The sequence below is a fragment of the Manis javanica genome, chromosome 11 (genome assembly GCF_040802235.1).
Source record: "Manis javanica isolate MJ-LG chromosome 11, MJ_LKY, whole genome shotgun sequence".
Lineage (NCBI taxonomy): Eukaryota > Metazoa > Chordata > Mammalia > Pholidota > Manidae > Manis > Manis javanica.
Window position 1 is genome coordinate 53,414,621 of NC_133166.1, and position 17,316 is coordinate 53,431,936.

The 17,316-nt window shown below is 42.6% G+C and overlaps 1 protein-coding gene across 5 annotated transcripts in view; it reads left to right on the top strand.

The window, feature by feature from the left end:
- The window catches only part of KIAA1549L (KIAA1549 like), a 265,523-nt gene that overhangs the window by 134,305 nt on the left and 113,902 nt on the right, over positions 1 to 17,316 (top strand). For 2 of the 5 annotated variants that reach the window (XM_037019715.2, XM_037019708.2), the window contains exons 2-3: positions 13,251 to 13,595; positions 16,690 to 17,301. In XM_037019715.2, coding sequence (XP_036875610.2) covers positions 13,251 to 13,595; positions 16,690 to 17,301 — 957 coding nt within the window. The other 3 variants (XM_037019704.2, XM_073216379.1, XM_073216380.1) reach the window with 3 other exon arrangements.

Consider the following 17,316-nt stretch of genomic DNA (forward strand, 5'->3'; position numbering starts at 1 on the left):
TTATCATGAAGGGATATTGAGTTTTGTCAAATGCTTTTTGAGCATCTATGGAGATGATCATGTGGTTTTTGTTCTTCTTTTTGTTGATGTGTAGATGATGTTGATGGATTTTTGAATGTTGTACCTTCCTTGCATCCCTGGAATAAATCCTACTTGATTATGATGGATGATCTTTTTGATGTATTTTTGAATTCGGTTTGCTAATATTTTGTTGAGTATTTTTGCATCTATGTTCATCAGGGATATTGGTCTGTAATTTTCTTTTTTTCTGGTGTCTTTGCCTGGTTTTGATATTAGAGTGATGCTGACATAGTAGAATGAGTTTGGAAGTATTCCCTCCTCTTCTCCGTGGCCTGAGAGACTATCTCCTTTATCAGACTGGGGAATATTTCAGCAACTACCCCCTCAAAGACACTTTCTATCCCTTTCTCTCTCTCTTCTTCTGGCACCCCTATAATGTGAATATTGTTCCATTTGGATTGGTCACACAGTTCTCTCACTATTCTTTCATTCTTAGAGATCCTTTTTTCTCTCTGTGCATCAGTTTCTTTGTATTCCTCTTCTCTAGTTTCTATTTCATTTATCGTCTCCTCCACCATATGCAACCACTTTTAATACTCTCCATTGTGCTATTCAATGTTTGGATCTCTGACGTGAATTCATTCCTGAGTTCTTGGATATCTTTCCGTACCTCCATTAGCATGTTAATGATTTTTATTTTGAACTCCCTTTCAGGAAGAGTCATAGGTCCATGTCATTTAAATCTTTCTCCAGAGTTATATTAATTTTACTCTGGACCGAGTTCCTTTGGTGTTTCATATTTGTGTATGGTGCCCTCTAGTTACCAGAAGCTCTACTCTCTGGAGCTGTTCAGCCCCTGAAGCAATGTCGGGGGTCGCAGGGGAGTGGTATTGGTGTCCTGTTCCGTGAGGTCTGCTCTTTTCTCCAGGTGTATGCAGTTTGGCACAGTCCTCTTTCCTGTTGTTCTCTCAGAATTAGTTGTATTAATTATATTTTCCTATTATATGTGGTTTTAAGAGGAAGCCTCTGTCTCACCTCTCACACTGCCATCTTTAATCCTTAGCTGTATACTGTGTTTTAAGTCACCTTCTAGAATTCATTTCTCCAGGAGAGATGGGCCTAAACTTCTAAGACAGCATTTTCCTATTGTTCCTGCTGAAATGTTTCCTCTTAGAATAGTTACTGATGGCAGCCTCTTGGTGCAGGGCCACCTTATGTAACATCTCTGTAGGTAGAGGAGCTGTAGGTCTAGAAAGAAAAGAGACAAAATGCAAATAAAAGGGAAACTTTTTCAAAGAACAGACATGGGACAAAAATCCATATCTTTAATGCATAGGAGCCTGGAGCTGGCTTTCTAGTAAAAAGAATCCTTGGTGTTGGTAGCGACTGTGGCCATTCCATTTTACTCTGTCTTGGAAAGGGGTGATGCTCTAGGCAAATGAAGAAGAGTGGGGGTCTGGTTCATATGGACTACATTTAAATGTTTTTTTATTGTTATTCACATGCCACTTAAAAATACTGTAAGTTAATAAAATTGAGGACTTAAAATTCTTCCATTTCTGGAGCCAATTGTCCATATGCAGGAAATGCAGAGGACAGAGGAACATGTTAAACTGCACTGCGAGTATGTGTCATGTCATGTCAGGCTGTGGAAGCTCTACCAGTTTAAGGGCCCAGGTTCTTCATCAGATGCATTGTAGGGAAAAAAAGGAATGAAAGGAGGAAAGAACCTAGAGATTAAGAGAGATTAAAAAGCAGAGCAAAAATTATTTCATGGGACAAGATTCATCTATGTCTAGGGTGATAAAACCATTAAAAAGTGACTTCTTGGTTTAAATCATTCTGTAATCAATGGGCTCTTAGAGATGGCTTGATTTTACCCTTACATGTTACAGAGGAGGAATCTGGGGCCCAGTCAAGCAAAGTGATTTGTTTCATGTCTGAACGGGAGCAGGTGGGAGAATCAAAGCCAGAATCCAGATCTCCTGACCCATGGGTGAGGCTTCTACTACTTCCCCTGAGTATAGTCTTTATTATACATTAATTTTACCTTTTGAGATCCTGGAGATAAGTAAAATCACAGTAAAACTGACTACATACAGGAGACTACTTTGTATTCATTCATTCTGTGAATTGTTCTTCAAGCAGAATTGGCTGTGGTTTTGTCCTGTATACAGTGGCTGTAAGCCAGGAGCTGTGACATTCTCTGACTTTCAGATTCACAGAAAAAAGTCACTCTTTTGATTTCCACTTGGTTTAATATTACAAAGTCAGTTTCATTACTCAACATTATTTAAGTGCCCCAAAGTTGCAATTAAAGCTATAAAGTAATCTTTACCTTTGTTATTAAATTTCATTTTTTCCCAATAACTATTTTCAAGTGTAGCACTTTTTCTTGGGGAAGCCATTTTTAAACAGAAAAAAAGCCATGTTTTGAAAATGGGAGCTGTCTAATGTAGGTTGATATGAAAAATAACCAGTTAAATTATAAGAATTCTGAATAAAGATATGTGCATCATTATCATGCAAGCAAGTTAGCCAAAAAATGTACCCTGTGGGAATAGATTTAGGGTTAAATTATTCAATATTTCAATTTAGTTTGCAAGAAAATAGGTTTTAATGAAGGCTATATAATAGAAATACTGACTCCTGTACGCTACAGTGACGTTTGTCATTGATTATTTTTCCTTTTGAAAAGAGCCAGGATTTCAGGCTCAATTACAAGTAATTAACAACCCAACCAGTGTGTACCACAAGAAACATTTAATTTCTCTTGGTATCCGTAAGAAGTCAGCAGTATATGTCACTATTTCACTGATAATGATTCTAACAATTATTTACTGTGAAAAATCATAGTGTTAACAACTCAGGGTAGAAGATAGGATTATATGTTATTTATCTTAAGGGTAATTGTGTATGTTTTGAACTTCAAGAAACTGTGCATTGATAATGATACTGGAGCTAGAGGTGTGGAAAATCATGAGCTGGATAAATTCTTCACCTCAGGAGAGCAGTTCTTTCTTTAGGGGCCACAAATTGGCCTGCAGGAGGCTGGAAGGATAGAGGAAAATCCACTGCCAATAGCAAAAACTTTGTCTAGTGATTTTGGTAATTACTAGGTAAGCCAAGGCACTGGAAAATAGAAGTGGAACTTTGGTTGATGGAATACGTTTAAACATAATATAGCTAGATCTTACTATTTTATATCAAATGAGACAAATGTAGTCTCAGTTAGAAATATCTAAATTATAGCATTTTAAAAATGAATGCTATCTTGATATGTTCATACAGGTAAACCCTAAGCAAGTAAACTATAAATGAAAATTACTTGCTATGAACATATTTGCTATCTGTTTGAGTTTCGGTGCTTCTAAAGGGTTTGAAAATTATTTATGTAGAATAAGTATTTTCTTTTTTATCTTAGAGGTAATCAGTTTAATCATTATTCAGTCCTAATAGAGTTGGTCAATAATTTTTTTGTAAAGATCTGAGTTAAGTCTTGAAATGTTGATATTCATAGTAATGAAGCTAAACTGTAGTAAAACTTATGTCTAAATCAGTTATTGGCAACATATTCTGCTTCATTTGCCCACACACAGATACTTACAGGTTTTTAGTGTCTAATCATAAGCAGAACATCAGTATCTGTGAAGCGTCACACAGCCTTTTCCAGGGGAACATTTTTCTTGTATTTATCCAGTCAGGGAAGAAAAATCAAGTTACTGATATTATCATTTCACCTAAATTAACTTAATGTTCCAGGAGGGCATGAGAGCCACTCAGTCCTTCACATTTGTTATGGAACTTTACAGGTTTCCTAGCGCTCATTCTTACGCTCTCAAATGATGTGCATCAATAGAGGAGTTCATGAACAAGTCTGATAAATGACACTGTGAAACAAGCAAACACAAGCCGAATTTTCCAGCTGTACAATGGCCAAGAACATATTTTCTGATTCCATGATGGATTCAGTCCATCCAGCAGTTCTTCTTTGGTTTCTCTCTGTGTCTGAAATTGCTCAAGGGCAACAGCTTTGCGCTGTGAGATGATCTTACGCTAGAATTCCCTCAACAGCTCTTCAGAGCAGTGGTTCCTTAGGATAGTAACTGGTTTTGTGCAAAAAAGAAAGAGAAGGAAAAGTTCCACCGTCAACTAGTTTGGGGCTTTTCTAGATTAAACTTTTATTTACTACAAGACTTTTCAGAGCCTTTAGTGTACTTGTCTGCACTGTGAATCTCCCATAAGAGATTTACTAAACTGTTTTGAATATAAAGCCTTTTTTCCCTCAAATCATTGCATCAAACAGTATTTGTTGGAACAGATGTTGAGACATGATTATCTTTGCTTATTTTCAGTTTTAGAGGATGTCAATTTCTCTGGATGTCTCCCACATAGAATTATTTTCTTTTCAATCTAACAAAATGCTCTATGAGATACATAGGAAGATCTCTGCCTATCATGAGCAACAATGTAGATGGTGCAAGGTTGGGGTTGCCAATGATGACCTTCAGGAAAACATAGAATCCAGAGTTTGGTCTGTGATCATACTGTTTGGTCTTCAAATGCAGTGAAAAGTCTTACATTCTCTTTTTTGTGTGTATGTATGTTGTGTGCATGCATTTGTGTATGTGTTTGTGTTGACTGTCACATACTTTACAAAACTTTTATTATTTATTGACAATTTATGCATTCAGATTTTTACAATATATTATTACTAATACACATACATAATTTTTATGTAATTGCACAAATGTGATCTTGGAGTGTACATACGTTTATACTTTTTATTGCAGTCTTCACACATGCACACATATATACACTCCAATTGGCAAGCTGGAGACCCGGGAGAGCCCAGGTTGTAATTCCAGCCCAAATCCAGAGACTTGAGAACCAGGGTAATTGATGTGATGGTATAAATTTCAGTCCAAGGGCAGAAGACTGATGTCCCATCTCAGACTGGCACATACACATTTTTAAGTGAAAATAAGCAAAGATAATCATGTCTCAACATCTGTTCCAATAAATACTGTTTGATGCGATGATTTGAGGGAAAAAAGGCTATATATTCATATATGCACACACATTTTTACTTAGTTGCCCTGTATTCATTTACATATTTGATAATTGTGTATTTGTTTAATATCTCTTCATTAGATTTTTCTATTAAGGCAGTACTGGTTTCATAATATGAATTGGAAACATTTTCATATGTTTTAATGGCCTAAATTAGCTTTAAAATAACATCAGAATTACCTATTTTTTAAAAGTTAGGTAGAATTCAGCTGAATATATTTGGCCCTGGTGGCTTTTTCAATAGTGGCTCCTTTCTCCTTTGTTAATTTGTCTGGGTTTTTCATTTCTGGATTAATTTTGGTTATCAAAATTATTCACGTACATATACACATATAACTTAACAATTTATATGGTAATGAATATGTGTACATACATACATGCATACATATGTAAAATATGAGAATACAGTTGGATGAGGAGCTCTTGTACTGTGTCTGCTTTCTCCTCGCAGCATCTCAGCTACAGTTGTAGTTAGACATGTGAGTTAGATTTGTAAGGAGTCTTGATGGGACAGTGTACACTTTGCATCTATGCTGAAGAGCCTCCAAAACCACATGCTTGATTATGGAAATAGACATCAGGGAAGGAATCTAATGCACACATTTTTACTTAGTTGCCCTGTAACTAAGTTCAGAGTCTTACTCATGCTAAGAAAGCCAGATGGATGACCCAGGTACTCACTAGAGAATAAAGGTTGGAGAAAAGGAATTCATCATAAGAAATGTGATTATCCCTAGACAATAGAATAACTTTACTGCAAAAGTGGGAACATAAGAATTTACTTTTATCATGGTTTAGAAAAAACATAGGACTCTGCAACGTCTTGGTTAAATTTTGTGCTCCTTGAGGATAATTGCAGTAAGTAACGTTTATTGACTACTGACTATGTACCAGGATGTATTCCAAATACTCTGTGTGGATTAATCTTGTTAAGCCTCAAAATAGCCTGAGAGACAAAGGTTATTACTATCCTCATCCTAGAAAGGAGAAAAGAGGCACAGAGAGGTATGTAAAACTTGCCTAAGTTTACATAGCTGGAACTGGGCAGACAGGCTGTGAACCCAGCTGTTCTGACTCCAGGTCCCACACCTTCACTGATATTTGACTACTTTCCTAGTGAGGATTACAGTTTTTTATTCTTGACAAGGGAGTGACTGTCAGAAAAAGCATTCAATATGTATTTGTAGGAAAATGGTTAAGTGATTAAGCAAATAAGGGAGATAATTGGCTATAATTCTAAGCATAAGGTGAAAAGTACTCTAATGGTGCTAAAAATACAGAGTTGTGGGAACAATGACATCTTAATTATGGTGCTGTCACTTAGATGCACTTTACGTTTAAACTTTTTAGCATGGTGTGAAGCCCAGTAATGTGTTGTTATTTTGCCCAACTCTCTAAGCTCCTATTACTGCTTTTCTTTAGGTACAGAATTTCCTATATCTCCAATCTCTCTTGTCTAATGGATTTAAATGACCTCAACTCCCCCTAGGGACATTATAATGAAATAATAAAATTTAATATGAAGGTTTGGAAAGGTTTGCTGATAGGATTATCCTATTTTTGAAGATCGGTTATTGGTAGTTAATTGTTTTTCTGTGATTTAGTTTAATCCACCTAGTGGGGTGAAGTTTTTAAACTTATTAATGACCCCATCAGCAAGAGCAGAATGATGACAGGGCAGAGGGGGAGGAGAGAAACTCCTAGTCCCATTGATTTACTTCTCCTGATGCAAATGACCTTCGATGTATGTGGTGTCCTTGTCCATAAGAGAAGGTCCCACTTATGTCTGTCCCACTTGCTATGCAGGCATTATGATGACAAAATTGGAAGAAGAGGCCATTATTTATAATACTGAAAACTTATAAGCAAACTGTATCTTAACAGTCAGGGGATGGTAAAAAAAATTATACCATATCTTAGTGGAAATAATAAGCAGCCTTATCCAATATGGAAAAACCCTTTAATATAATGTTAAAAAAATAAAAGCAGGTGCAGATTCGGAAGTGCAGCATGATCACAGGTCTCAAAAACAAGCAGCCCAAAGCTCTTCCAAGAATGAAATCTGGAAGTGCAGTTCCCCAGAGCATGCACCCTGACTTTCTCGGGGTGGTGGGACATGCCTGTGGGGAGGGCTGAGGGAGGCAGGGGATTCTTTTCCTTTTCCTTCAACTTTTCCATCTTTTCTAAATTTTCTGTAATGATCACGTAAGCTGAGGTTTTAAAAATGAAAGTGAAAATGTATTACTGTTACAATGGGGGGAAGTCAACTTTACTTTTAAACCTGTTGTACAAAGGATTTGAAAGCAATAAACTTTTTTAAAAAAGAAAATAGCTGTGAAAGAGCTTTGGAAGTTAAATTGCTTCTGTCGAAGCAGTAAACAGAACCTTCTGTTTGCTGGCATCACTTCAAGGAGTGGCAATTTGGTTCTATTTAACAAGCACATTTTGTTTTAAAAAGCCCCAAGAGCAATCATCTTAGGAAGAAAATCCCAGGCGCCAAGCTTCAGAACTGCTGGGGGTGGGTGGTGGATGCTTCAGCATAGAAATGATGCTTAATCCATGTCTTCTTACCTTCTGGGAATCAAGATCTTGGTGATTTAGAGCTCTGCTCAGGGGTGTTTGCCAAGCAGTGCCAATCACACTTGGGAGAAAGAGGTGGCTACTGTGTGGGTCTGGCCAGGGGAAGGGGGTTGTGCTCTGGGAGGATGGAGTGTACCCCAAGCCTGGAGATGGAGGAAGACCTAGTCCTTCCCAGGGGAGCAGAGAGCCTTTGATCTGAAGTTGAAGGGGTCACCCTCGGCTGTGGGATGGCTCTTGGGGTACCTTTGGCCAAACCAGCACTTGAGCTTCTTGAACCCTGGTTTCCTCACCTGTAACATGGGCATAACCTTTACCCTCTACCTCATGGGTACTGTGAGGGACAAGGTGGGATGAAGGTGTGAAAATCTTCTGCAAATTAGCATGGGTTCTGCAGGTGTGAGGGATTGTGACAATTCCAGATCTGTAGGGTGTTTTTGGGTTTTGACTGGCATCCAGATCCTCTGAGGAAGCCTCTGAGTGTGTCCATGCCTACCCTGGGCTGAACAAATGATGACTATGCAATAATACCAGTACCAGTAAGAGCTAGCATTTTTGGAGACTGTGTTGTTCTAAGCACTGAACATATGTCACCTCATATTAATGCTTAAAACAATTTCATGGTAGTATAGGCATCATGAGGTAGCTACTGTAATTGTCTCCACTTTACAGATGGGAAAGAGGCACAGAGAGGTTAAGAAACTTGTCCAAGGTCACACAGCTAGGACATGGAGGAGTGGGATTTAAATCCAGACTGTCTGACTCTGGGGCCTGATAGAAAGCAGACATTTTTCTTTGACATAGGAAGAAGGAGGGTTTAGATACCTATTAATGTTTACTAACTGGTTGCCTTGGTTTCTTACTGTCAGGTTTGCTTTTCTTTAAGTGCTGCAGTAAAGAAAAACTGCTGGTGGGCAGTGTGCCAGACAAAGCGAGCAGTCTCCTGATCAAAGTTGGAAACGCGTCATACCTATACCCAGGCTGGCCACGGGAAGGCTTTCTTCTCCTCAGGGTCTCCAGCAGTCCCAGGAAGGAAGAGCACTGACCGGGAAAGGACTGTAACTATGGCTGGGTTACAGTTGTTCTGAGGAAACCAGGAAGCAATCCAGGGCAGCGCTGGGAGGCCTGAGTAGAGAACAGTCCTTAAGTAGCAGGCGAGGTCCTGGGAAGGAGGGCCTCTGCAGGGGGTCTGGGACCCAGACAGCCGTGACCAGGGGACTGACAGAGCCCTAGGGGCTGCAGAGGGTGCTGAGAGAGGGAGGGGGCACAGAGGGGCTTGCTGCTCCGTGTGCTTCTGGGCGGCAGTTCGTTTGCCACACAGAGGGGTCACTGGATCACAGCACCTCAGCCTGCGTCTGAGACTTATGGACAAGCACCAGGAACAATAAACCAGCGGTGCTAAGGGGCTCAGGAGGGTTGAGCCCTGAGCAACCCATCATTAGGCCTCTTGGTCTTACCGGGCGGGGCTCTGAGGCCTGGGGGGCTAGAGAGGCCATTCGCACTGTCTGTGACACCAGCCAGTGACAGACTGCTTGCTTCCCAACCCGGCCAAGCACTTCCTTCACTCGTTGTGTGTTTCACTGTTATAATGCTCTGCTTCCTGACTCTTTCGGCTGAAGGCTAAGTTTAGCTTTCATGGAACTCCATGCCAGTGGGCTAAGCGACAAGAGCATTTGATGCTCACCCTGTGTGTCCATACCTGTGCACACGGACCCACTTTGTGCCAGTAAAGTCTGATACTCTTACAGGAGTGACATCTCTTTCCTGACACTCTAAGAACCCATGGTTTTATTTAAACCTGGAACAAAGAAGCTTCATTTAAAATGTGTGTGTGTGTCAGTTGTCTACTTGAACAGGGTTAGTGTTTGCCTGAGAAGGGGAGAGGTGACTCATTTTAACTTTTCTCTTCATTATTTTGAGACTTCAGCCTGCTTGCTTTGCCTTGTTTCCAGCATAAATCTGTCTCTGCTCTCCATCATTCTTCATCCAGAGTATCCTTGCATCTCTTACCAGTTATCCTACTTCCCTTTAAAATTCTTTAGAATACCAGACCCTTTGTGGGAAACACTGTCTGTCTAAACAGAAGGTAATTCTTGGCTTGCCCCTAGAATAGGTGATATTTGTAATGTTCTGAAAGGATAGCCAGTCAGGCTTGTGCAGGACAGTGCTGCTGTCTTTCATGTTCCTCTCTGTGTGGGACTTTTGCTTTCTGTGTGTTTTTTGAAGACTGTTGTCATATTTATCAGCAATGAATAATCCATGTCATTCAAATACAAGAAAGTTATGGAGTTTTTTGGGGGGGAGGATTAGAGAGTCAGTGAGAGTTCATTGAGAAAAATTAGAATTCAGTAGTGTGATTAGAGTGGTGTGGCTTTTTTTCCCCTTGAAATATGGGGTTTAAACAGAAGAGTACAGCTTGTTTCATAGCAACATTCCAACATGTCTGCTGCTATTTGCTGATGTGGTTTTGTTTCTCCTGCAAAGTCCTGTGTTTTCTTCATCATTTCCTCTGAGTCCTGGGTTCTATATTAGAATTTTTATTTCACAGTGTGTTCTCTGTGATATTCCAAACAGACATATTAACTTAGGCTTCTCTTTTACTGTCTTGATGGCAACTTCTCACCATCCTTATTGCTACTCCCCAGTCGTGGGACCTTGTGCTCCATTTCTTCTTCCCACTCTCCTGCTTCACCATACAACCTTCCACTGCTCCTTACTTCCCACTGTATTAATTTCCCATTGCTTTGTGAGAGAATACCACACACAATCTTTATGGCTTAAAACAACATACTTTTATTATCTCCCAGTTTCCTTGGGTCAAGAGGCTGGACACAGCTTTTTTGATCTTCTGCACAAGGGTTTACACTGCTGTAGTTATGGGCCAGCAGACTGTGTTCTCATTTGGAGGCTTAGCTGGGGAAGGATCCACCTCCAGGCTTATTCAGGTTGTTGGCAGAATTCATTTCCTGTGGCTGCCATATTGAAGGCTTCTTGCTGGCTGTCAACTGGAGCCATCCTCAGCCCTGAGAGGCTGCTCGTGGTCCCTGCAGTTCCGGGGCGACCCATAGTTCTTTGCCACTTGGGTTTTCCCAATATGGCCTCTTAATTCATTCACTCGGCCATCAAGGAGAGTAAATCTGCTAGCAAAATAGAGTCTTAGATAATAAAATCACAAGAGTGACATCCTGTCACCTTTGCCATTGGTTAGAAGCAAGCCATAGGTTCTGCTCATACTCAAGGAGAGGGATCATGCAAAGGCATGGCCAGCAAGACCCCAGGAATACTGCAGAGTGTGTCCAGCACACCACCTATGCCAAACTTCTGCTTCACTGTTCTGAGTGTGTTTTAAGCTCTCTGTAATTTGGTTTTGCCCTACTTCCCCTAACTTAATGTTCCTCTTCTTCTTAATAGATACCATCTACCTCTTATTTTCCTGCAAAATTTTTTCTTTTTCTTATTCCTTCCATGGTGCAATTTTAATTAATATGGGTATATTTTATTTATTAGCATAGACACAACTTTAAAACCTTGTGTATACAGAAGTAATTTTCATTGAAATGAAGAGTTCTTAACTGTGTTTTGGCTTCTGAATCCTTTTGAGAACCTAATTAAAGCTATAGAGACTCACTTCCAGAAGTGAGGGACCCAGCCCTATATCATTTCGGTTATTATTGCTACATAACAAGCCACCCCTAGCTTAGTGTAAAATAACAACCATTTTATTATGTTCATGGTTTCAGAATTCAGGCAGAGCACAGTGGGGATAGCTTGTCTCTGCTTCCTGGTGCCTAAGGGCTCAGTAGGGAAAACTCAAATAGCTGGGGTGATTCAAATGGTTGGGGGCTAGAATTAGCTGGTGGCTTCTTCATTCACACATCTGGTGCCTGGGATAGGATGACTAGGAAGCTTGGCTCAGCTGGTGCTGTTGACTGGAGTACTTACACATGGCATCTCCACGTGGCTTGGGCTGCTCACAAAGTGGTGGCCGAGCTCCAGGAGGGAGAGTGAAGGAGCATATGGAGAGCAAGGCTTCCAAGAGGCCAAGCAAAAGCTGCCTGGTCTTGTATGATGGCAGCTTTGCAAGTCACATGGCATTTACTTCTGCCATACTCTAATTGACTGAACAATCCCCAGCCCACTCAGACTCCGGGGAAGTGGACATAGATTCCATCTCTCAATGGGAGGCATTTAGGAGGACTGCAGTCATTAAACACACCAAGAGCAGCTACATATGTAAACATAAACAGCTGTAAAGGACTGCATTATCCTAAATTTGGAGAATTGGAAGGGACCATAAAGGATGATGTATTTCAGTCTCCCACCCATGGCTCAACTCCTCTTCACAACTTCCCATCATCTCATGCTTAGACCCCTGTGACTGTCTTTTTTACTGGTCTTCTTGTCATCCACTCTTTTCCCTTTTCCAGTCTGTCCTACACTCCACAGCCAGAGTGGTCATTCTAAAGCACAAGTTTTCACCTGTTCATCAACTACCCTGCCTCCAGCCTACCCAACCCTCACACTACACTTCATACCAGATTTTCTGACTTCAACTCTTGGCTTGTTTGTTTCTAGCAGACAGTTCTGATGTTTTTAGGCTAACAATGTAGAATGCTCTAGAAAAAACCTTTCTTTATTTTTAATTTAAAATATGATTTAAGGGCACTTAGCCATCTCTGGGGTCATCAGTACCATCAACCCCACAGAACCATGGAAATAGGGCCAGAGAATCATTAGGCAGGAAGTCGTCTCTATTCCTGAGTGTAAGATCTCCAGCTTTCTGACTGGTTGTTCTTGCCTGCTTTGCTGGGGAGGTCACCGTTTTGTGCCCTGCCTCCTTGCCTTTCTGCCTGCAGCTTCACACATTAGTGCTAATAGTCTGGTTTCTCTACAGGTGCTTATAGTGACACGAAGCCTTGTGAGGTGCCTCTGTTTCCAAGTTGGAGGTGAATCATTTTTCTTTCAGAAATAGCGTAATCTGTATGAAATCCCCTTTGCAGTTTGACATAGTGTGAATGATAGAGTCAAGAATCCTGTTAAATCCAGCAAGACAACTGTGTTTCCTTGGTGCTGTCTTTCCAAACACAGGCGACCTCAGTTACTCTGCTTGAGATGCCTTAGGGTCCTGCAAAAGCATTTGCGCTCCGGTGCACAAACCTTTCATTTCGCATCGGGGGTTCTTGGATGGTTGATTTTGGTAAACCATTGGCCGTGGCAGGGACCTGCAGTTGTCCTTGATTTTTTAGGTTGAGTTTCACAGTCCAACCCTTGTAGGTGGTACAGAAAAAAATATTTAAAATACACAGGTATCTTCCACATCTTTGCTTAAATATTGCTTCATCAGATATTACTTCTCACCAGCCCTGCCCTGTAGGTTAGCTGCAGATTTGCAGATTTGTAATTACTTAATTCATTCTTGAATGTGATTAATGAATCTTCTGTAATGGGGTGGAAGCTCTGTGAGGTCCAAGCAACGCCGAGTGGTGCCTGTCTTGCCCACCCCTTCTCTCCACTCTCTTCTCTACAGCAGGCACTTAAGGACTATCTGATGCCTGACTGCTTCATATTTTGTTTCACAGGAACAAACAATCTACAAATAACAGTCACCCCAACCCCAGAGTCATTTCCTCATGGGAAATTGTTACCACTTTCACCAACATGGCCTTTCTCAGAAGTCCAGTCTTCCTCAGCAGTGGCCAGAATCAAGAATGTGCTGGGATCATCCCCTGACAACACAAGCATGCTACAGTTTGCCCGGACACTTCCGCCCAAGACACGCCGCAGAACTAGGGCTCCCGGGGACTTCTCTTCTTCCCCCTACCAAGCAAGTGGACATGGCACCTCCCTTGAGCTTTCCAAGAATTCCACAGAGTCTCTGGTGCAACCAAGACCTCAAGGGGGAAGAGAAGCAGCTGCCATGTCAGGTTTGCCTCCCACCAGCATGCTCCCCCCATTGTCCACTGACCCATCAGTGACATCCTTGAGCGCCGTCCTCCCATCTCAGCCCGTAAGGGCCGGGACTCCTTCCATTTCCAAACCACATTCCCTGAGGTCAGACATTCTCCCATTTCTCCCTCCATCTTCACCCTCTTCATTGGCTCCTGACTCACCTCATTCCAGCACCTTTTCTAAGCCAGCCCAGAGACCCACCAAAGTGCGTTTATCCTCCCAAACAGCTCCAACTGACTCCTCTTCAAGTCAGAGCATAACTAGCCCCCTAAACCCATTTGCTGATGAAATGAACCACACTCCACCCACAAATGAACAGGATTTGATAGGCATCCCTCATCTAGGTTTTTCTGGATCCTCAACAAAGCGGTATTCTGAGCTGTTCTCCGCGGACAGTCCTGGTACAGCAGGCTCCCCCACATCTGGGTTTCTGAGCTCCGTGGAGGAACTGGCCCATCTGTCTCCTGAGCCCCTGGCACTCGGAAGTCTCCATCAGCTTCCAGATGGTGTTCCCTCATGGTCATTGTTGGGAGCAGCTTCCAGTCCTGCATCCACCCAGCCAGTCAAAGCAGAGGTGGCTGAAAGAGTGCACAAAGGGGTGTCTTTGCTGACTTTTAGGAACCCAGTAGCAGCAGTGACCTATGAGGCTGTGCCTTCACCTTTCAAGTATGCAGTGGCCATGGCCACTACCAGCAGGAAGCCAGCTCCTGCTACTGCAAATGAGTCTGCTAACCCACTGCATTTGTCAGCAGCTCCAGAGAATTATGAAGGGCCCACCCTTTCAGCAGAACACACCGTGGTGCCTTCCTCTTGGGTGCCTTCTCTGCCTCCCACCACAGCCAGCCAAGGACAAGCCATCCTTTCTGGGGTGGCCCCTGCATCACTACTGAACAGCGCAGCAGCAGACCTTCCCTCCAGGCCTACTTTCCTCCAGCTGGTACGGACTCGAGCCTCTCCATCTGCTCTGCCCAAAATGACAGCTCCTCAAGAAGAGGGAAATGACGGATCCCCGCCTACGGCAGCCACAGACTTCCTCCTCTCAAGCAAACTTCCTAATCTTCTTTCCACAATTTGGACATTTCCCCTGCGGAAAGAAGATAGTGTGACAGCTGTTTTAAAGAAAAACGAAAAGGCAAATTTGACAGTTGCTCTCCAGACCCTTCCAAGTAAAGAGACTCCAAATCTTTACACTGTAAATGGATTCACCTCTGATTTTAGCACTGATCATATTTCACCTACTGTCACTATAACACCAAGAACAAGCCTCCTTCATTCAGAATTACCTCCGCCTTTCATCCCCTCCATACAAACCACCCAGAACATTTTGCCATCTCCTAGCTTTTCCAACACCCAGCCAGGGACTTACGCAGCTGCACTAGACCATTCTGAGTTGCCAGTTTCAGCTCCCAAACAGGTGACAGCACTTCCCTCCTCCTCTGAGGTCTATGATTTCTTGACAATGGGAAATGTGAAAAAGCCAGAAATCACAGATGTTTTCTGGAGCTCTTTTTCAGCAGAAACTGGATTCCTTTCCACAGAACCAACAATATCTGGCTTGCTGCAGCAAACAAATTATGACGGGAACACGATTAACTCCACAAGTTGGGAAACTCATTCAGCTTCACCCACTCCTCCCAGTGGTTTAACTTTAGCTGCCAGTATAATAAAATCTCAGGATTTCAAAGATACTGCTGGGCATTTAGTGACTACAGAGGGCTTCAGCATTCAGGGTCCAGTCCTTGGTATGAGCACCAACCAGGCCATTCAGCAGTCAGATGTCACCATCATTGGAAACCATACAGCCTTCTTGGCCATAAGCAGTAAAAACCATTCCAGAGACTCCCAGACAGCTGAGGTTGAAGATCACCCAACCACAGGTCAACTTGCTGTGTCTCTTCCCCGTCTACAGCTGTCTGCCCATCCAATGCATCCTCTTTTGCTAACCTCTCCACATCCAACTGCCACTGCAAGCTTGCCGGACATGCTTTCAGATGGAATGGATATGCATTTCCAATTTCCCAGTGACATCAATCTGTCTCCTGTTATACATGCATCCACACTGTTCCAGAGTAGCTGGAGCTACCCCTCTACTACTGAGTTGCCTCCTCTATTGACCAGGGCCTTCTTCAGGACTCCCCCCAAAGTGCTGTTGGCTTCGCAGCACCCTGGGAAATGGACAGGTGGAGCCAGTACTGCAGGTAGTTTGCCTCCTGGTACCCAAAAAACAGGTATGACTGCTTCTCTGGCCAAAGCATCTTCAAGCTCAGCAGATACCCAGCTTTGCTCGGAAGCAGCCGACACACCCTTTCAGGATGATGAATGACTTAGCAGCCCCCATAGCCATAGCCTTGCACCTCTGCCAACTTGAGTTTTCTGGAAGTACAGTCTCTGACTTATGATGTTCAACTTATGATGGTGTGAAAGTGATCATGTTCAGTAGAAACTGTACTTTGAATTTTGAATTGTGATCCTTTCCTGGGCTAGTGATATGTGGTATGATACCCTCTGTGTTACTGAGTGGCAGCAGCAAGTGCAGCTCCCAGTCAGTCACGTGGTCATGAGGGGAAATGACAGATAGGCTTACAACCATTCTGGATCCATACAACACTTTCAGTACAGTGTGCCATATATTACAGGAGATATTCAGCACTTAATTATATAATAAGCTTTGTGTTAGATGATTTTTACCCAACTGTAGGCTAATGTAAGTGTTCTGAGCATGTTTAAGGCAGGCTAGGCTTAGCTATGATGTTCTTAGGTTAAGTGTCTTATCAGATGCATTTTTGAATAAGGTGTTTTCAGTTGTTGGTGGGTTTCTTTGGACATAATCCTGATGTAAATTGAGGAAGATCTGCATTCAGAATTTAAACGCCCTTATTACCAACCATAGCTTTAAGTGGCATTCTCATTATGGTTAATCGACTTAATGACCCTAAAGCTGTTTTGCCTAAATTCCAGAGCACAGAAACCTTCCATCCCAGCACAGCTGTAAGTTACATCCGTTCATCACCACAAGAATGACGTGAGCATTCCCAGCCATGTCAGACTTTGCCTTTTCTGTCTTTACAGTGGGTTCCTCGGTGTCACCCAGGGCAGCTCCCACAGCACCATCGGTAGCATCAGCTGCATTGTTTTCAAGAAAGTCAAGCCCGGCGGCGCTGTCTGCAGCCCTGGTTGCTAGGGGCACTGGCAGCAGCCCTTCAGACGTGGCCTCGGGATTAGCCAAGAGCAGTTTGACCACTACTCCAGCTAAAAATGTCACAAACAATGCACCTGGCCCAAAGGCAACACTGGGGGCCGCCCATCCAGCCTTCTCCTTCACGCCAGCCTATATGTTTGCGAGAACAGCGCTCACTGTGAGTGCTCACACAGCCATGCAAGGGAACACGGGCACTGCCTCTGGCCTGTTGTCCACAACACACCTCCCCAGGAAACCACAAGCCATGCACACATCAAACCTCCCCAACCCAGACACACCCAAGGCATCCACCCCACATCCGCTGACAATCACAGCAGCCTTGACGTCCATCATGGCACCTGTGAGGGCCACCCGGTTGCCTCCTTTGCTGGCAGAAAACACAAATGCTGCTCCTCCCGCTGCATCGACTGCTGTGGTCACAACTGGCAAAATGGCCTCTAATCTGGAGTGTCAGATGTCCAGTAAGCTCCTGGTGAAGACAGGTAAGAGTCCACTAA